The following is a 21,613-nucleotide window of genomic DNA, read 5'->3' as shown; positions in this document are numbered from 1 at the left end:
CCACACTATTTCCAAATATAAACTATGATAAGAAATACTCCACAGACAATTGAAAATAATCTACTAAGAACAGTCTACATTCTATGCAACAGGTGTAAAAAATGAGAAACTATTCACTGAAAAAACCATGAAGATCTGAAGGTGCTAAAGATCATACTACCTACACCCTTCATACTGTGATAAAAACTTTACAGATGGCCTTTCTTTGGAAGCAAAATAAGCAAGAAATCATATGTTAGTACCTGGTACACACACTGTTCCATTTGAAGTATAATGCTGCCACATTTCTCTCCAATAACTCAAGGCTGCTCACAAAAGCTAGTATTTACTATGTACAATCTCTCTCCTGTTGGAAATGTTTTCTGTAGAACCAAAAAGTTGTGTGTAACATAATCATGAGTGATGTATTATGTGAAGTGATTAGCATTGAATGATGGGGGTGCATGTTATAGTTAGTGCTGCTAACTATAACTGCTTATTTTGGTGTTTTGTCTTTGTTCAAAACATTAATGTTGTCACTAAGAAATTCACCCACCTACAATATTGTTAACATTTGCTTTCTTCAGTGAAGTTCTAGTTTTTTGTAATAAAAGTAAATTAATTTATTTTGGTTCTGTATATATTGTAGAATGACTTTATATGTTATGTGCAGACATTATTTTGCTAATAGAATGCCTTTTTCATTCTAACATAACATAAGATATGGTTTAGAGTTTGCAAAATGTTTATAAAATAATTGTATTAAACAGATAGATATTTAACTATCTCATTAGAGATTGTGTACTTGCACAGTTCTTTTAACTCTAACATCAAGACACTTTACCAGCAATTAATTTTTCTTCAGGTATCATGACTCTTGCGAGGTCCCTGCAAGATGCTTGTGGGACTCTTGCAGGATTGTAGAGTTGTACATTTCATTGTAATCTATTGTATACAGTTGTTCACCAGGTTTGTGCTTATCTAATGCTAATCTAGAATAGTGAATAAAAGATGGTTGGATATGCATATATATATTTTCCTAAAAGAGACTGCTCTAGTGAGAGAGATGCTCGTTGGAGCCAGATGCCTAATCCCTTGCGTGGACACCGAAGGGGGCTGTACTTCCTGTTTGATGCTCAAAAAGCACTTGCAAGACTGTAGATTTAGAATTATGTTAATTTCAGAGTTTTTTGTGTAATTTAAAAAAAGTAGAACATTTGACTTGTTGATTAACTTAGAATTTTATTAAATGTATTGCTTCATAGAAGATATTAAGCAATTCCTTGTGTTACAGTCTCGCGAGACGCCTGTGAGCCTCTTAAAAAACTCCTGGGAGTGGAAGCACACCCTAAGTAAGGATTGTGATTGGTTCATTTGGATGTCTTTATTTAGAAGAGAAAGATTCTATCCTTTTTATATTTATTTCACTATTGCATTTTGGTGAGTGTAGACATATCTGGCTTGCTATGCTTTCCTGGATGCCATTGGTCACAAAGATGCTGTAGCAGAAAGTATGTCATTGTCTATTTCAGTCATGGACCTTGTTGAACAAGTGGCTACTGCAGATTTGGCTGCCTCATCAGCCATAGAATTACCAACAGCATGTGCTCCCACTCACTGATGGCCAAGAGTATGGATAACATGTATGAGTGGTAGACTCTCCTTAAGATCCGCCATTCGAACACAAAGCGTTTTATGCTTTATTGCACTGCCTTTAGAATCTCGATAATCATTTTGAGACTAAAAGAACAAATTGTCATTAGAGGATTGTACACGGTAAAATGAATTGCACACTATAAGAGTGGGCCCTGAGGAATCAGCGGATTCTAGAGCCAACAACAAAGTGCACAGCTCAGTCAATTGAGCAGTACAGTCTCCCAGAGCCTGTGTGTGCACCAAGGAAGACTTAAACTCACCATACACCATTGAGCCTGCCACAATAGCGCAGGCAGATGAATGCACCAGTTACTTAACATCGGTAACAATATATCTGTAAGAAATATTAGTAGTGATAGATTCCTTACCTTAGAATTACCCCCAGACTGGATCCGGAAAGTTTTTTGTCAGCAGTACCCCTGCGCGTCGGTAGGCGTCGTCGTACCGCTCCGCGTGCATCGTTGGTGCCGGGATGACGTCGCTGGAGCTACTTAGACGCGCCCACGCGCACTGTCAGTTCTGTACATGACTTTCCACGTCAGGAACGCAGAGCCATGCAAGAAACTGACCACTGGTGCCATAAAACTAGGGCCCTGAAAGGGATGACCTTAACCCTAGAAATCAGTTCGCAGAACAGGGAGGATGGGTGGGGTGGTAAGGAATCTATCACTACTAATACTTACAGATATATCGTTACTGAAGGTAAGTAACTTGTGCATCTGAAAGAAACACGGTGATAGATTCCTTACCTTAGAATAGATACTCCAGCAATACCAACCCCGGTGGTGGGTCTGCAAACCAAGATCACACCAAAAAGTCCTGGAGAACCGAACGGCCAAAGAAGCCGTCTCTCCGGACTTGGCTGTCCAGGCAGTAGTGCTTGGTAAACAAAGTCCACATAGCTGACAGACAGATGTCCTGCAAGAGAACTTCTTGCCCCAGAGCAGTAGTGTCTGCCGTCGCCCTGGTAGAGTGGCTGCGCAACCCCACTGGAGGCTCCTTTTTAGCCAAAGAGTAACAAGCCTTTATGCACAGAACAACCCACGAGAGATGGTCCATTTGTACACAGCCCGACCTTTCTTGACGCCCTCGTAGCCAACTAAGAGCTGGTCATCCACCCGGAACTGTTGTGTGCAGCTCAGATAAAAAGAGAGCGCACGTTCTGGGTCCAAATGGTGGAGCCTCTCTTCCTCTTTAGAGGGATGCGGAGGTGGAAAGAAGGTGGGCAAAGTGATGATCTGCCCGATGTGAAAGGCAGTGACAACCTTTGGCAGTAAAGAAGGAAGAGCCCTTAGAACAACTTTGTCCGGATGGACAGAGAGAAGAGGAGGCTTAGAAGAAAGAGCCTGGAGCTCACTCACTCTTCTGGCAGAGGTGATGGCAACCAGGAAAGCAGTCGGTAGAGTGAGAAGACGAAGAGGGCAATTATGAAGTGGCTCAAAGGGAGGGCACATCAGAAAGGTAAGAACTAGATTCAAGTCCCACTGAGGCATCACGAAAGGAACAGGAGGAAACATGTGCATGATGCCTTTCAAGACTCTATTCACAACAGGGGACTTGAAAAGAGAAGGCTGATCTGGGAGGCTTAAAAAGGCGGAAATGGCCGAGAGATAGTCCCCGATAGTGCCCAGAGCAGAGCCCTGTTGGGCCAAAGAGAGAAGAAAAAGAAGGTCCTTTGAAAGAGGGGCAGAAAGAGGATCCACAGCCTTTGCTGTGCACCATGCCACAAACGTATTCAACTTCCAGGCGTATACTGTCTTAGTAGAGAGACGCCTGACCGCCAAGATAACATTACAGACTTCGGGGGGGAAGGTCGAAAGACGTCAACTGCCGCTGCTCAATCTCCACGCAAGGAGATGGAGGCTGGACAGGTTCTGGTGGAGGACCGTCCCCTGCTGCTGAAACAGAAGATCCTCCCGAAGAGGCAGACGGATCGGGGGATCAATGCTCAGACTGAGTCACTCAGGATACAAAACCCTTCAAGCCCAGTCCGGAGCCACAAGAACAACTTGGGCCCGGTCGCGCCTTGTCTTCTTCAGCACTCTGGGCAGAAGTGGTAAAGGCGGAAAGGCGTACAACAGACTGCAACTCCACTCGCAGCGAAAAGCGTCGCCGAGCGAGTGCCGCTTTGGGAATTCCAACATGCAGAACTGATGACATTGCGCATTCTCTTTGGTGGCAAATAGATCTAACCAAGGCTCTCCCCACTGTTGAAAGAGACCTTGCGCCACGTCAGAGTTCAGACGCCATTTGTTATCCATCATGCACCGGTGGCTGAGTTAATCCGCCCTAGCGTTCAGAGAACCTGCCCCACCAGGAACATGTCCTGATGTTCCAGCCAAGCCCAGAGGCGCAGATCCTCTTGGCATAGGGTCCACGACCCCACCCTGCCCTGTTTGTTGCAGTACCACATGGCGGTGGTGTTGTCTGTGAACACCTGCACTACTCTCCCCATGACAGAGGGGAGGAATGCCTTCAGTGCAAGGTGGATCGCCCGAAGCACCAGCAGGATGATGTGGAGCCGGGACTCCGCTGGACACCAGAGGCCTCTGATCTCTGCCTCCCCCATGTGGCCGCCCCGTCCCAGAAGTGACGCGTCCGTCACAACTGTATGTTCAGGTTGTGGAAGGGAGAGGGATCTGCCATTGACCCAATCGCGATTCGTAAGCCACCCCTGCAAATGCCGTGCAGTGCCCTCCGAGAACTGGACGTAATCAGACAGGTCGCCCTGATGCTGTGCCCAGTGGAACTTCAGGTCCCACTGCAGAGCCCGAAAATGCCATCTGGCACGATCCACAATCAGGATGCAGGAGGCCATCAGGCCCAGTAGCCGAAGCTGGCAGATGAAAACAGCTTCTTGCCAAGCTGATCCAGCTTCTTGGATTCCCTATCCGTAGGTGCGGTAGGGAGCACGCTCTGGAATGCTGAGGCTTGGACAACCAAGCTTTCAGGGGTGGGGTGTTGGGTAAGGGAGAGGGAGAGGGGGTTGCCCGGAGCCAGGCGATGGCGTCAGACCACGTTCCTGTCCACAGGAGCCCCTGTGTTGGGCCTGGACCAGGTGCCCAAAAGAACATCTGACAGTGCTTCATTAAAAGGCAGCAAGGGCTCTGAAGAGGTAGCCACCGGTTGGAGCACTTCTGTCAGGAGGTTAGTTCTGACGGCCACCATAGGGAGTTCGAGGTGGAGAGCCTCCACTGCCCTACGCAACACCACTGCGTAACTGGCTCCCTCCTCCGTAGCCACTGTAGGAGGAGACAGCATGCCAAGGTCAGGTGAGGTGTCAAGACCACCGGAATCCCCCAAATCCTCTGCCCAGTACTCATCATAAGCACAGTCCTGTGCTAGAGGGTCCTCAGACCCCTCCCAGTCCTCCCCTTCCTCCGAAGTCTGTGGAACAGGCTCAAAATAAGGAGGACTGACATAGGGCACAAAAGGGCCCATCGATGTCGGTATCAGCGTCGGGCAGCACCGATCTGGCATCGTGTCCGGTCTGAACCTGGGGACGACGTCGTCCCGAGAAGCTGGCAACGTCGGAAGCAGTGCCAGGGATATCAATGCCGGTGGAGGTGTCACTAGGTCAACCGGCATCGATTGGGATCCGATCCTGGATCTCTGGGGGGCCTGCGGCATGGGGGCCGGTGCCGCCGATGACACCGGGGCCGGAGCCGCCAGAGATGGCAAAGTAGGACCCCCTGTCGGGCCCACGGGGCCCGCAGGTATACCCGCGGGGCCAGACGGCCCAAAGAGTTGGGCCATGGCAGCAAAAAACTCTTGCACCTGAGCAGGCGTCGCCACCACACCCGGAAAGGGGGGTAAACTGGTGGCGACGTCGTAGGCACTGCCAGAGCTGTGGGGGTGGCACTGCCCACACCGTCAGCCGCGTCGCACGACGGGCAATGAGAAGTCAAAGAGCGACGATGCTTCTTCGACTTCTTTTTGGAATGCTTCGACTTACCTGACTCCGAGTGCTAAGACTTAGATCCAGAAGAATGGTGATGACGGCTCCGCGACCAGTCCCTCGACCTCTCATGGGACAGGGACCTCGAGCTGCACGGAGCCGACTGACGGACTTCAAGCAACTTTTGGGACCGCTCCTGCAAAGTCTTTGGTGCCATGGCCCAGCGGTCGGGGCATGACTTTGGGTCATAGTCGCACCGCAGGCAGTAAAGACACAAGCGGTGGGGGTCCGTCTCCAACATCATGCGTTGACAGTCCCCACAGTTCTTGAAACCGGACATCCCTACGACACCATGAGACGATCAATTCGAAAACATCAGGTAAAAGGCCTTGAAAAGCTCAGTCAAAAAAATGACTAGGGGTACTCGCTCTTCCCGGATCTGCCCTTGCTGGCGCAGATAAAGAAAGAACAGAACTGACGTCAGCGTGCGTGGGCGCGTCTAAGTAGCTCCAGCGACGTCATCCCGGCGCCAACGAGGCACACGGAGCCGCACGACGACGCCTACCGACGCGCAGGGTATTGCTGATGAAAAACTTTCCGGATCCAGTCGCCTGGGGGTAATTCTAGGGTAAGAAATCTATCACTACGTGTTTATTTCAGAAAAGCATGTTTAGAGCCTATGGCTGGTTGAGAAGATCCGTCAGTATAAATGATACATTTGTACCGATCCAGAGGAAGAAGAGACGATGGAGGTGGATGAACTGGCTTGTATTGTAAAAACTCTTGCATCTGTAATGATGGGTCAAAGATAAAAGTGACATCAGCCGATGTCAATGAACTCGCCCACTGAATCAAACGTGGATGTAAGGCTTTAGAATTAGGAACGCTCGCCTTCGTGACTGCTTCCAGAGCAGCCAAAGGCGAGACCATAAGAATGCGCTTACCTTGATCCAGGGAGTGTTCTTTAAGAATTACCTTTTGGACTGCTGTAAGAATGTTTTCAATCGAAGACAAACGCATCTTCGCTGAAGTGTACAAGTGCGATTTGTATGCAATCAGGACTGTATCACCCACTACTGTACCCAGTAAATTCTGTATGACCAAATTTGTAGAAATGTCTCTTGTTAAGAGGAAGTTGGTCGCAAGCCTATTTGCTTGCAAAGACTGAAGAATCGCGGTGTGTTCCGGAAACCAGCTGCAAGACGAAAAAGTGGGTTGTATCAATGCATAAAGCGGTTTGATGACCTGGGCATATTCAGGGATATATGATCACACAAAATTTTAAAATCCCTGCAAAGATTGTAACTTTTTTAAAGTAAAAGGAGGTTGCAATTGCGCACATTTCTCCAAGAAATGAGGGGCTAAACCCCTACCTTTGTTATTGAGTTTGTAACCCATAAAGAGCACTGTCAAATAGGCGATGTCAGATTTAGCAAAATTAAATTTATACCCCAGGTTGGCAAAAGACATAATGATGCGATCAACGTGGACTAGATGGGGTATCAACTCATCATCTGTCAAATAAATGTCATCAAAGTATGAGCAAGCATCTGGGTCTATGTTATGCAAAAGAGACAACACGCACAGCAAAAGCCCCAGGACTATCCTTATAGCCCATAGGCAAACGCGTAAATCTTTACTGATTGCCAACCACAGTAAATGCCATCAAGTCACGGCTATCAGGAACCAGATTGTGACTGTAAAATCCATTGGATATATCAAGTGTTATTTTATACTTTTTACAGACTATGTTATTTATCCACGCAGGGCTCTGTGTGTTTTGTACGGAAAATGTACGAACATGACTATTCATATTCCTGTAATCCAACAATATACAATAGGAACCGTCCAGTTTCACTATTGGAAAAAGAGGATTTTTCATTGACGAAACACAGGGTTCAATTACACCTTGATATTCTAATTGTGTCAAGATGACACTCACGGAAGCTTTAGCGTCTCGTTTGATAGGGTATTGGGCTTGTGGCAGTGGCATGGAACATAGAGCTATCTCATGGCCCGGTGATTGATCGTACCAGCACACTTGATTACGATACACAGCCGGCGCTAGGGCCAAAGCCCATTCAGACTTGTAAGCTTGTCTAGCCTCTTCCGAGACGTAAAAGGAAAAACTAGGACGTTTTACGTCTTCCCCCACGACAAAGCCAAGACGACTGGGGGGAGGACAATCAGCTTCCGCCAATAAAATGTCATAAGAGTTCTTCTTTGGAAAAACTGGATGCCCCTCTTTTTCTGGTTGGGGCTTACTTTGTGACTGAGTAAAAGGTCTTATTCCCAAATTATTGCATCACAATGATTTATAAACTTTAGCTATAATCTTGGGCAATTCACTTTGTTTATCCACGTCAGCCACTGCCTCAAGGAGCTGACTCACCTGTAGGATAACTGCTTCCCCCTTGACGTTAGCAAGAATCATGTCCGAGACTATGGGGAATGCCTCCACGAGTCTCATCCCCAACTCAAGGGCGGCATCCGCTCCTTGTTCATCCTGAACTTTCTTAAGACCCGTCGGAAGCACAGTCATGGAGGGGGTGCCAAATCATAGCGAGTAAACTGTCGCAAAGACTTTCCCCCAAGTGGTGCAATCTGCTAAATTGGGAACAAGACCTTTCGGCTAACTCATTGTAGGTATCCTGTGTTTATCCACAGTAGATGTGTGAGGAAAGACAGCTTCGAGTTGCTCCAATTCTTCCACCAACTAAAAAGGAAATTCATCCCTATTCTGAGGCCACTTCCCCATCACCAAATTAATCATGCTAGGACTTCTAACCATGCCACCATGCCCTGGTGGCTGAGCGACACCTGCTGGAACTGCAGGTACATTACGAGAAAGATATTGAATGACACTTCTAAGAATGTGAATGAAGGACATAGGTAAAATTTGCATTTTCATGAATATAGCACTATTGTGCTGCTTGAGTAAGCAGACAAGCAGGTCTATCCAGGACATGCTTGTCCAAGATCATAAGTACACCCCAGGAAGTAGGCTTTTTTTTAACAGTTTGTACTATATTTTTTTCCTTTTTGTTTATAAGGAGATGGTGTTGGTGTTTCACACATTAAAGTTGTATGTTTTTGCCTTCCTTAACAGGACAAAAAAAAAGATTCTAGTTGTTTAAAACTGTTAACAGAAAATCTCCTTTCAAAGCTAGCCTCTACTTTCATATACAATGTGGTTTGCATTATGTTTCCCTTTTCCCCGTTCTTAAAAGCTCTTGTGAGACTCTCCCAAGAACCAGGCAGGAAATCGCTGGGGTGCAGTCCGAGGGGGAAGTGCTTCCTAATTTACATGACGTTGCATTTACATTGAATATATCCTGATGTAGTATGTATAATTTACATACACCACAATAGTAACAGTTTGTTTAATTTAATGAAATACAATCTATGATTTCATTGTGGAGAAAAATAAATCATTTAGGTTTATTTAAATACCCCACGTTTATTTCCATGAGAGCAACACTGGTACATAGCACACATTGATACTCATTTATTTATTTTAAGTCCATTTATTATTATTAGAAAAGTTGAATCATTACTTTCTATTCCGATCCCGCAATAGTCTTGCAAGAGTGTAAACCTTTTTTAAGAGGAAGAGTTAACACTTTCCTTTATTACAGTACATATGCCTTATAGTTCCCATTGGTAGGGTGTGGGGGAGAAAGTAGTCTCTCAACGTGTGTGTAATTGACTATAGGGAGAGAGTGGCCTCTCCAGTGATACCTTGCATGAAGGTAACCTAAGAGATGACAGTAGTTTACAGTGTCCTTAACACATCCTTAACCTTGTAAGATTGCTAGGGTTCAGGACTACAAACCACTGAGTCTCATTCAGAGTATCATCAGTGGGATTGTCATTGCCTTGGAGATCTCTCAATTGCCTCAGTAGACTGTTTTCTCGACCTGCATGCACCAGCCTATATTACGTGCCTATTCTTGTAACTGTGGTAGAGTTGAGCTACTCCACTGTCTGACCATATCTCCTAGGCCCACCATCCATGCAACATTGCAAACAGCATAGTATATTTTGACAGCGTCTTACCGACCCAAATTCCCAAGCCTATTAGCTGGGCATTCAGGGTCAGTTTGGAGTCTAGGGCCTTTGTGAGGTGGCTCTTCATGGCGAACAGAAATCCTTTATCCTTGGGCAAAACCATAATGTAGGTAAGAGCGAACCTTCCTGGTGACATCCCCTCAGACATCTATTAATATTCAGCTTCCCCATATGTTATAGCCTGATTTGAGTGTAGCACGCCCGATGTACAATTTTTATCTGTAACCAGTCCGCCCCAGAGTGAAGAGCAGGTTACTGCATTGACTGCTGCAAAAAAGGATTTGGAAACCTCAAATGGTGTTTCTGCAACATATACAGGAATTTAGGGAGCACTGTAATTGTATAGAGTGCTCCCGTCGCCAGAAATGATAGTGAGAGTTTCCTTCAGTGTCCCACATCTAATTTGTCTTTGTTAAGGACACACCAGAGGTTGCGGCGCATTAATTCTTTGGGCTCTATCATTATGAATATTCCCAAGTATTTGAACCCCTGCGTCGTCCAGTCCAGGGGAGCACTCTCATGCCTGTGGGGGAAGCCATCCTATCGAGAATACGCTAGAGATTTTTGCCAGTTGATAAGCACTCCAGCAAATTTTGTGAATGTGGTGAGTATGTCAACTATTCACAGAATCGAATTTCTGGGTCCACCAGAAAGGGCAACATATCATCTGCGTACAAGGAGATTCTGTTCTCCCTCCCCTGATCCCTTCAGAGGCTCTTCAGCAGTGCATCTATCCTCACCCATTTTGCCAATAGTTCTACTGAAAAAGCAAACAGAAGGGTGGAAAAGTGGATATCCCCATCTTTGCCCCAGCCCAAATTCTCGTGAGACCGTACCGTTAATTTGCATTCTCTCGCTGTGGGGTCGGCAATGAGCCGCTATACCTATGCCGCAAACTCCCTTCCAAGTATCATCTTCTCAAGAACTGCCATCAAATAGGGCCATTCTAACATGTCAAATTCCCTTGAGGCATTGCGTGAGAGGAGCACCACCAGTTGTCTCAGCCTGTCTCTGTTGCCCATAACTCCATAAAGGTGCCACAGATTATGGTGAGTGGACCCATGTGACATGGGTCCTGACCTGACTGATCAGGTGCAATCAATTAGTTAATAACCTGATACAGGTGATTAGGCAAACTCCTTCCCCAAAATATTTACCTCAGCATCAGGGAAATAGGCCTATATGATGCACAGTCCACAGCAGTTTCCCCCTTCTTATGTATTAGTACAATCATTGATTGGCAGAGATCGCTTGGTAGGAAACTCACCTTGCGGGTATCTTGATACATCAGCAGCAATCCTTCCCTGAGTTTGCTGTCCTGAAATTTAAAAAAACTGTTGTGAAGCCATTTGGCCTGGGGTTTTCCCACTTTTCATCTATCGAATGGTCTTGCCTATTTCCTATGCCTTCATTGCTCAGTCCAGCCTGGTTCTATTGTACACTTACAGACTATGTGTCAGGATGTCGCCTATGAACTTCTCAAGGTCTTCTCTCTGTGTAGAGTATCTCCAATTGGTAGACCAGCTCTGGATATGCAGCGAAGGCGTTCGCTGTGTCCGGCGCAGATTCCACTAGGAGTCCCGTCTGTGTCTTCCCCTGTCTTATCCATTGCTTATCCATCGCTGCCCCTCTAGTCAGTCAGGCCAGGAATTTCCCCGCGATATTGCCCACTTGAGAGAGTCTATGATGTTTTGCTCGTTTTAGTGCTTTGGCCTCATCCTCCAATAACTGTTGGTATTCTACCCTGACCATCGCCATCAAATAGGCTACTGCGGCATTCTGATCCAGCACATAGTCCCCCTATCATTGGGCCAGGTTCGTCTTGAGCCCGTGGATTACCCGTAGTTTGTTCCTGCACTTGCCCTATATTTTTGTTATTCATTGCCCCCACACTCCTGTTTTAGAGGCCTCCCACAGTGGGCCCTCAGATGACGCAGATTGCACGTTTTCAGCAAGTACTGGTCTGTCACCTGAAGGAGGAATTGTTTGCTGTTCTCATCTCGGATTTCCCAGAGATCCAATTGCCACTCTGTTCTGGGGCTAAATAGTGTGGTGTACATTGTAGTGCACAGGGGTGACTGGTCAAATATACCCTAAGGAAGAAAGTGTGTATCCCCATATCTACCTCTATGGATCTGTGGCATCATCTCTCATCCCATTGGCTGCACAGGAATACTGTTGCTTCTCGGGGTAAGACTCACACAAGGGCCAACCAGGCTCACTGCCTGTGTAAAACCAAACAGCATCGTACCTGTGCGCCCTGACTATCTTGCTGTTGTTCTGTCCATATCAGCCCTCATCTTCATGTTTATGTCTTCTCCTATAACGGTCAATGTGTCCAGTGTTTGGGACAGTCTTTTGCCCATTTTTGTTAGCATGTTGTCTGTAGACCCTGGGGGACATTCCATGACACAGCAGCCACCGGTGCGCCTTGACACATGCCCTTATAGTCACATAGCACAGCTTCGTATCCGTCCATGTCTGATTAACAGTGAGTGGAAGTGATTTGCAGGCCAGTATACCCCTCTATTGTGTGCCCTTGGTAAACCCCAAGTGCGCCCAATATTTATATCTACCCCTACCTAGGAAGTCAATCCTTGTACCCACCAGGTGTGTCTCTTGTAACAGTATCAAGTCCGGATCTTATCGGTAGAAGTATTTCTGCACTATACCCTTTTTAATTTTGTGCCCTAGCACATTAACATTCCAAGATAAGATCTTAAGAGGCAGGTCGCCTGGTCTACTGGCCATCTCAATAGTGTTATGTTACTTTTACCTGCTAGTACTTCCCCTCTGTTCATCAGTCTCTTATTAAGCCACCCCCATAACCGCAATACCTTGGGTCAACCATCTCCCTCCACCCCTCCTCCCTACAGCCTCATGCTGTGAGCTTCCAACTGTCCACCACCCCAATGCCTGAGGTGCCCGTCGCCCTCCAGAGCAACATTAAGCTTACAAAACCAATGTGGAGTTCACTGTTTCAGTACTTCAGTCCAATTCCCCAAGGAATAGGGGCAGATCCCCTAAAAGTGTAGATATGAGAAGATAGTATCCGGGCCTCATCGGCTCCCAACATTATATGTTCATTCCACTGCTGATTCCAAGATTCTTTGGACCCCATCACAAGTGCCTCGGAGGTTCAGTGATCTTGGTGTAGCTGTGTTGTCCTCCATTTCTCTGGTTCGGCTGTTTCTCTTGGTGTGTCTCCAGTGTCCAGATGGCTGCAATGCCTACAGATAATTTCAAACTTCCTTTGGTGGCAGGAAAAACCATGCATTGCCTTCCATGCCGATGTAGAGTTTCCCGGGCAAAAGCATTGTGTATAGTATCTTGCATTTGTGAAGTTCTACTATGGCTTTATCAAAAGACTGTGGTTTGCATCTCTTGTGTGTAGTCTGGGAAAAGCTGGAGCTCTGCATTGTCAATGGACAACTGCACTTTTTGATGAGCGGCCCTCAGGATTGCCTCCCAGTCTCCACGATTCAATATCGGTGCTATCAGTGGCCTGGATTTTTCCCCTGGTGTTCGGGTACGCTTGCTATTTTGTGTGCCAGTTCAACCACAAAGTCATTGCAAAGAACCTCTGGGTCCACCATGGTTTTGATCAGGCCTTCCTGAATTGTTAGACTACCAGTGCCTCTGTCTTTCCCGGTAGCCCCACAAAGCGCATACTGTTGCACCAACAACACCCCTCCGCGTCCTACGCTCAGGTATACAGTTTGTGGGTAGTCTCTGTGAGGCGTTGGACGTCTAATTCCAGGTTTTTGACGGGCCATGTGTGTTCTGTCTTGGTTTGTTCAGCTGTCCCCAACCTGGTGGCTGTTTTTTGAAGATCTGCCCTCAGGACAGTACCGTCCACTGCCAGCATGCCTATTTTGTGTTCTTGGGCCAATCTAGAGTCCTTCACCGCCTGAAGGAGATTGTGAAGGGGTGGGTCCTCAGGCTCCTGTGGGGTCTCTGCTAGATCCGTTTCAGTTGGTTGCCCAGGCGTGCCACTACAAAAAGCATATGTATTCAGTTTACCTGCCTGGAGGATGGATAGAGAAGAGTGTGGCCAAGACCCATCTCTCTGCGCACCTCAATGTCAGGGTCGTCTCTCAGTTATTGTCCCTTCGATGTTCTGCCTTCCCCTCATTTCTTTTGCTAGGCCCTCTCCCGCAGTTGCACGAGGTGACTCTGGTAGCCCTTAAAAAATCCAGGCAACACAAGGTCTTGGGCGTCACTCCTGCTACTACTTCAAGCATCTTCTTAATCATCTTAAGTGGGCATGGGGCAAAGCGAGGAACCATCACAGTATATCCCAGCCCGTAGTCTCCAAATCCATTCACTGAACCCCTTTAAGCACCATCTCAGGTGTTTAACCAGATGCTAGCATAGACAGTGATGTGCTTCTGCAATCTTCAACTGAGCTTCTCTCACCTATCTGTGCACTGTGTCAGATGCTACACAGGTGAAGTATATGAAGGCTTTCCCCTCCTGCGGTTTGTGCTCTAGCTTGGGGGCTATGGTGCAGGCCTGTCCTGCCTATTTTAGGCAACCATTTTGTCTTGGGCTGCTCTGGTAGTCCTCCTCTTCCCCTCTACCAGTGTGCCTCAGTTCATGGTCCTTTCTGGATCCCCACTTAGACGCCCAACCAGTACTTAGGGTGTCATGGTGAGGGGGGGAAGACCCGTACCCCTCTGGACTGGAGCCCTGCAGCCTGAAGCATGGTAACCACCAGCACTCTCTGGTTTTCAGCAGTATGGTGGTGCCAGCAGACGCCCTGTGTCACCAGGATTTAGTCCAGTTTTGCCACTGTGGCGCAGGATTTCATGCTCCCGCTACCATCTTGTTCAGCAGTTGACCACGCCTCCACCCCCTCCACTCTCACCACTAACTTTGAAAATCTTGAAAGTTCAAGAAAGTGTGCAGATGCAATAGATGAAAGCAAATGCATAGAACCCCAGATGAAAAGTACACAGTCGGTCAAAGTTAAACTTTATGCATTAAGAATGTGCAGGGAGATGAACCAATAATTTGCACACTTCTCCCAAACAGTCATTACAATTTGAGACCAACAATGGTAATAATGCCTAGTTGTAGACTTTGAAGACAATCAGTCTCTGGGTATTTCCCAAATGTCATCTATTTAATTAAATATAGAACTTCAGGTATAGTTTTCACAACAGCCATAGACTGCAAGGCATGATTTGTTAAGTTAGTGTAAGATATATTAGAACACTTCCCATGTTGTTCTGATCAGTGTTTTGAGCTTTCTGCATTCACAAATTTGGTTTTAGCAATGTTTTGGGCATTTGTGTACGAGCCTACTTAAACGCCAACAAATGTTGACTTCACTGGGAATTTACATAACTCTTGTAGTTTCTACGTCCTAGAAATATCTTTTACTCGTACAAGGATTGCGACAGAGAGAAATATGCCACGATCTACTGCACCGAAATAATTTAATCAGAAATGAAGACAAATAAAGACTGAGCAAAAAGACTACAGTGAGCCCTCCATTTGTGCACTAACACCCACAGGCTGCCGGTGATTATAAACTCCCGTATGCTCCTGCAGAATACTTGCAGTGAGCATCTCTATGGTTCATGTCCTGATGAAGACGCCACAATAAGGCGACAGGAGTTAAAACATGTTGGCCTATGTAACAATGGGATACCCACAAATACCCGACTAAAAACTATGTTTCAGAGACTGTAAAACAATAAAATCTATAACTTTTATAAATAAAAAACTAAAATGAAAGCCTGAATCAACATACGTCAAGCCTTATTAAAAGGTGCAGCTGTGAAATTATTCCCTAATAAACGATAGGCAATACACACCGGAAAACTATTCCAAAAGAGCAAATTGTTGAATTTGAGTGCATCTATAAATATTGGGAATGCATTCTAACACACCCTGAACTATTGTCTATACAATTAATATACAAAACATGCAATGTGTGTGTTACCTCTCGCCCTTGGTTTCAGAACAAAGGCAGGCTTTAAAGCAGTCTACCTATACACCCCAAATAGAAATGTGGTTCTATTAAGAGTTCTACTCATATGAAGATAGCTAGTGCTTGTCACACACAATATATCATTTATCTGATTTGTACCGTGCCAACATGTTGCCAAAGCCACTTGACAACGAATGATAAACCAATGAAGCTCAGTCAAATTACCAAATTTGTTTTGTACTAGCGGTGTGATCTGTATGGAAGGAGTAAAAAAAACAAAAATAATATTTAACTTCGAAACAGATACAAAAGAACTCATCTCGGACGTAAAACTTTCTCCTACCAGACCACAGGGCTGTGGTACTGGCTTTGGAAAGAAGTTTTCTGTATGAACATTTTAAATTAAAAACCTTTAAAGGGCTGGCTTTACGACCCTGAGCTTGCTCTATATTTTATTTGGTTCCCACAATTTCTATAGCACCAGGGTGTTTGCTGTGCTTTACAAAACTTGACATAGGTAGATGTAGGTAGAAAGAAAGCCTATTATGGGTCCTTCCTAAATCATCATTTAATATGAGGAATTTACTTAATAAACAACATTTGAATTCCAGTAGGAATGTGGCATCCATTACCTTAAGTTTCTCTAGTACAGGAGGTGGGGTCCATCTGTTCTCTGAAACCTGATGATCTCGTAGCATCTGCTCAATAGGATAGATATTCACATGAATAAATTCCTTCAGTTTATTGTAAAGACCCTGAACTTCTTCAGAAAGACCATCAGGTGAGATAATAAGTCCTTTTGAAGCATGCGCAGAAGCAGAAACTGGCGTCGAAGTAAACACTCTTTTTTTAGCAGGTCTGTTTATGTCCCAGTGCCTTCTGCTGGCCCAAGTACTGTACGATCTAATAGTGGTTGCAGATGGTTTCGTTGGTGAAGCATTAAATATTCGAAATCCTTCTTTCGTAGCAAAATCCCATGCTGTATTGGCCATGAACTCGGCTTGTTTACCACCTAATTCAGCCTTAGCAGAGCTTGACTGTCCTGGATAAAATAAGAATATATAGTGTTACATGCAAATTTCAATGTATGTTTCAATGTGTATGGCGTGCGTATGTGTAAGAGGTGCAATTAGTCTGAATAACTAGTGGTGAATGACAAACTGACACCACTCATCCTAACTGACAAAAATAAAAAAGAGATGGACAGAACACGTGAATTAACCTGAAGTATAGGTAGTTATTATGGGCTCATTCTATTCCCTTCTCTGCCATATCCATCTTGGTCCCACCCCAATAGAAATAATCTAGCCCCTTTTGGAGCGAGGCTGGTAATGTTCCATAGGAATTGGAAAATATACAGTCCCAGGCATGTTTCTGCATGATTGAGCTTCTTTAGTGGGGTACAGTTTGAATCCACATGGCACAATGAGCAATAGGAATTTAGTATGGCAGTCCAAGGCAGTCTCTCGCCATAATCAGGACTCATTCTTCTACCATTTGCCAAGAATTAAAGATTACGGGCCAGATGTAGGTCGCCCGATACCAGTAGGTAACGGCTGAAATTACCCGACCTAATGTAAACAAACAATGGTCCAAGACCCAATTTTTTGAAAACGAAAAATCAACGATTAAACAGCTTAAGGTGTGCATAAAATTCACAACCCAAACACAATTAATGAGAAACAAGAGAATAGGCAACAGTAACAAACTCAAACTTTTTTTGCATTTAATCCATTCTTGGAGTCCAAATTATTATCTACAGTTTTTTATACATTTTATATACAATGCCACGTATCAAGAGCGTGCAGTAAAAGAAAAGAAAGTGTCAAAGGGCGTGATCGTGATGAGATGAAAAGAGAAAAGAAATCACACAGAGTATATAAAAAATTATTCTGTATTATTCAGAAAGAAAACAGTCAACGAAGGACTGGAGCAATAAATCCTGGCCACATTAGTAAGTCAAATGTACAGTCCTTAATGTTATTCATGAGACATAAGAGGTATGAATGTCTGCACTAAAGGGAAGATAACATTAGTGGTCCAGGTATTTTTAATTAGGTGTCGACGTTTCGACTCGTCTTGCGGCCTTGCGGTTAGTTATTCCTGGGCCATGCGAGTCTTCTTCAGGACAGATATGACGGGGCAAGGGATCAGGTAGATGACCCTATAGAGAATACAAATATCGGTGAGGATTGGAGCTGTTGCCTATTTTATTTATTTAAAACCTAGGAGAGGGTTCAAAAAATGGCTTACCCTTCACAGGATGGGGTAGGCGTAATTTCTCCCAAGGTAACTTGGTCCTTACAAATTGGAGGGGGTATTATATAGGTCCTCTGAAAAAATCAAAGAGGAACCTGTGCGTTACAATAATGCATGCTTAGTAGGAATTATTGCCAGGATAGACAGTATAAATATATTATTACCTTTTGTGTGCGTATGGGGTTCCTATGTTAATCATGAGACCATATACCAGTATATGTCTCCTCAATCCAAATCCATGGTAATTGTGCAGCTTGAAAAAGTCTTCACATTTTTTATTATACCTAGAAAGTTAAGGGCCAAATACTAGTAAGTATCAATACAGTATGGTTCCAATAGTAAATAGACAGATGGCCAAACGGGGGCCCTTTACCTGATTAAAGCTGTCTAAAATTGCTTCAGAGAAAGGATAAATCATTCGCCAAATCGAAGCCAGAAACAGCAACTAAAAGCAGAAAAAACGGGGATAAGTGTCCTTCCCTGAAACGCTCCGCGTTATTCTAGCAGGGTCTCACATGTTAACTTACTTGGAAAAAAACGAGCAGCGTGGTCTGGTAAGTAGACACGCGTCGGTAGTGGAACCCCAGGGCAGAGTGGTTCAACACATCGTGTGTTGACTCTGTTGTACCGCGTTCGGATAATAGAACGCGATGACGGACTACTCCGTGACCGGGCACTTCCGGGTGAGGGAGGACACTCCCTTCGCCTGTATTGGTTTAAAATTGGAATATTAGGTTTGAAACATTGACGCTAGAAGTTGTAAACCAAGCCCCTGTTAATGTTTAGCGCTACAGGTTATTATGTGAGCAAAAAATAGAATTATTTCTTGCGAGAGTACATGTTCGAAAATATTTATATTTAGCGTGTTAACAGGCTAGGCACGTTCATCATGGGGTATACTACATATAAGCTAGTTTTAGTTGCATTGAACATAGGAGAATCAGCTTAAAAAGTGAATACCCATGGCGGCCATTTTGAGTTGGGGAGACACAGACCGGGCCCCATTGGTCATCATAATACACATGTTAAAAGACATATTTACAAAGAAAAGGGACAGTTGACAAACACTATTTACAATTACACACAAACAGCGCATAGTTACCATAGTAATAGTCATTCACAATGAACATACAAGATCAATAAATTTTTAATGGGATCATCTCATCAAGTCACTTCTTCCTACACCATCAGCCCCTTCCCAAACCACACTATGGGGTTTACCACCGGTAATTGGGCACAAAAAATGCGGGAATTGTAAAGCCTGCCCCATGTCTGTGGAATGTACCACTTTTACTCATAATGACCAAACATACACATTAAAAATTCACAGTAACTGCAACACCACAGGGGTGATTTATGCCATTCTTTGCCCCTGTGGGTTTATGTATGTGGGCCAAACCATCCAAAGAGTAAAGTGTAGGATCCTCCAACATGTCAGCCGGATTCGGTGCAAAACAATAGGGGCTCCACTTGTACAGCATTTTACCACTTTTTCGCACCCTCCGGAGAGCATCAAATGGTGGGTCGTGGAAAAAGTACAAGCTAACCCACGAGGGGGTGATGTACAGAGCATCCTAAGCAGGAGGGAATGCCGTTGGATACACCTCCTGGATACGGCACACAAAGGGTTGAATGAATTAGAGTAGATCAATAGACAAGTGGGAATCCTCTGATCTTTATTCCCCCCTTTTTTCCCTCAAGTGTGAAATCAGCTATGACATTCAGATCTTGTATGTTCATTGTGAATGACTATTACTATGGTAACTATGCGCTGTTTGTGTGTAATTGTAAATAGTGTTTGTCAACTGTCCCTTTTCTTTGTAAATATGTCTTTTAACATGTGTATTATGATGACCAATGGGGCCCGATCTGTGTCTCCCCAACTCAAAATGGCCGCCATGGGTATTCACCTTTAAGCTGATTCTCCTATGTTCAATGCAACTAAAACTAGCTTATATGTAGTATACCCCATGATGAACGTGCCTAGCCTGTTAACACGCTAATTATAAATATTTTCGAACATGTACTCTTGCAAGAAATAATTATATTTTTTGCTCACATAATAACCTGTAGCGCTAAACATTAACAGGGGCTTGGTTTACACCTTCTAGCGTCAATGTTTCAAACCTAATATTCCAATTTTAAACCAATACACGGGCGAAGGGAGTGTCCTCCCTCACCCGGAAGTGCCCGGTCACGGAGTAGTCCGTCATCGCGTTCTATTATCCGAACGCGGTACAACAGAGTCAACACACGATGTGTTGAACCACTCTGCCCTGGGGTTCCACTACCGACGCGTGTCTACTTACCAGACCACGCTGCTCGGTTTTTTCCAAGTAAGTTAACATGTGAGACCCTGCTAGAATAACGCGGAGCGTTTCAGGGAAGGAGACTTATCCCCGTTTTTCTGCTTTTAGTTGCTGTTTCTGGCTTCGATTTGGCGAATGATTTATCCTTTCTCTGAAGCAATTTTAGACAGCTTTAATCAGGTAAAGGGCCCCCGTTTGGCCATCTGTCTATTTACTATTGGAACCATACTGTATTGATACTTACTAGTATTTGGCCCTTAACTTTCTAGGTATAATAAAAAATGTGAAGACTTTTTCAAGCTGCACAATTACCATGGATTTGGATTGAGGAGACATATACTGGTATATGGTCTCATGATTAACATAGGAACCCCATACGCACACACAAGGTAATAATATATTTATACTGTCTATCCTGGCAATAATTCCTACTAAGCATGCATTATTGTAACGCACAGGTTCCTCTTTGATTTTTTCAGAGGACCTATATAATACCCCCTCCAATTTGTAAGGACCAAGTTACCTTGGGAGAAATTACGCCTACCCCATCCTGTGAAGGGTAAGCCATTTTTTGAACCCTCTCCTAGGTTTTAAATAAATAAAATAGGCAACAGCTCCAATCCTCACCGATATTTGTATTCTCTATAGGGTCATCTACCTGATCCCTTGCCCCGTCATATCTGTCCTGAAGAAGACTCGCATGGCCCAGGAATAACTAACCGCAAGGCCGCAAGACGAGTCGAAACGTCGACACCTAATTAAAAATACCTGGACCACTAATGTTATCTTCCCTTTAGTGCAGACATTCATACATCTTATGTCTCATGAATAACATTAAGGACTGTACATTTGACTTACTAATGTGGCCAGGATTTATTGCTCCAGTCCTTCGTTGACTGTTTTCTTTCTGAATAAACAGAATAATTTTTTATATACTCTGTGTGATTTCTTTTCTCTTTTCATCTCATCACGATCACGCCCTTTGACACTTTCTTTTCTTTTACTGCACGCTCTTGATACGGGGCATTGTATATAAAATGTATAAAAAACTGTAGATAATAATTTGGACTCCAAGAATGGATTAAATGCAAAAAAAGTTTGAGTTTGTTACTGTTGCCTATTCTCTTGTTTCTCATTAATTGTGTTTGGGTTGTGAATTTTATGCACACCTTAAGCTGTTTAATCGTTGATTTTTCGTTTTCAAAAAATTGGGTCTTGGACCATTGTTTGTTTACATTAGTAATTACCCAGGTCCAGTACCTCTAGGGTTACCCCATTATTATAATGGGAAATTACCCGACCGGTATTTGGCATTTGGAATGTAGGTGGCATTTTTGTAGGATTCGGTATTTTACCGAATACGTAACTTAAGGAATCGGTAAATTACCGATTTCTTAACATACCGATTCGGTAAATTACCGAATACGTAATGTAGAGGGCACTTAAGTTTCGTTTCAGGATTCGTTATTTACCACCAACTACAAGTTGGTGGTAAATAAA

The 21,613-nt window shown here is 44.5% G+C and overlaps 1 protein-coding gene across 8 annotated transcripts in view; it reads right to left on the bottom strand.

Annotated features, from left to right (window-relative positions):
• The window catches only part of ACAD10 (acyl-CoA dehydrogenase family member 10), a 627,389-nt gene that overhangs the window by 201,523 nt on the left and 404,253 nt on the right, over nucleotides 1-21,613 (bottom strand). For all 8 annotated transcript variants that reach the window (XM_086943061.1, XM_086943062.1, XM_086943065.1 and 5 more), the window contains one exon: nucleotides 16,178-16,587. In XM_086943061.1, coding sequence (XP_086799187.1) covers nucleotides 16,178-16,587 — 410 coding nt within the window. The remainder of the gene's footprint in view (nucleotides 1-16,177; nucleotides 16,588-21,613) is intronic.

Source organism: Lissotriton vulgaris, chromosome 11 (assembly GCF_964263255.1).
Source record: "Lissotriton vulgaris chromosome 11, aLisVul1.2, whole genome shotgun sequence".
Classification (NCBI taxonomy): Eukaryota; Metazoa; Chordata; class Amphibia; order Caudata; family Salamandridae; genus Lissotriton; species Lissotriton vulgaris.
Note: the sequence above shows the minus strand (reverse complement) of the source record. Positions and strands in the feature narration are given on the sequence as shown.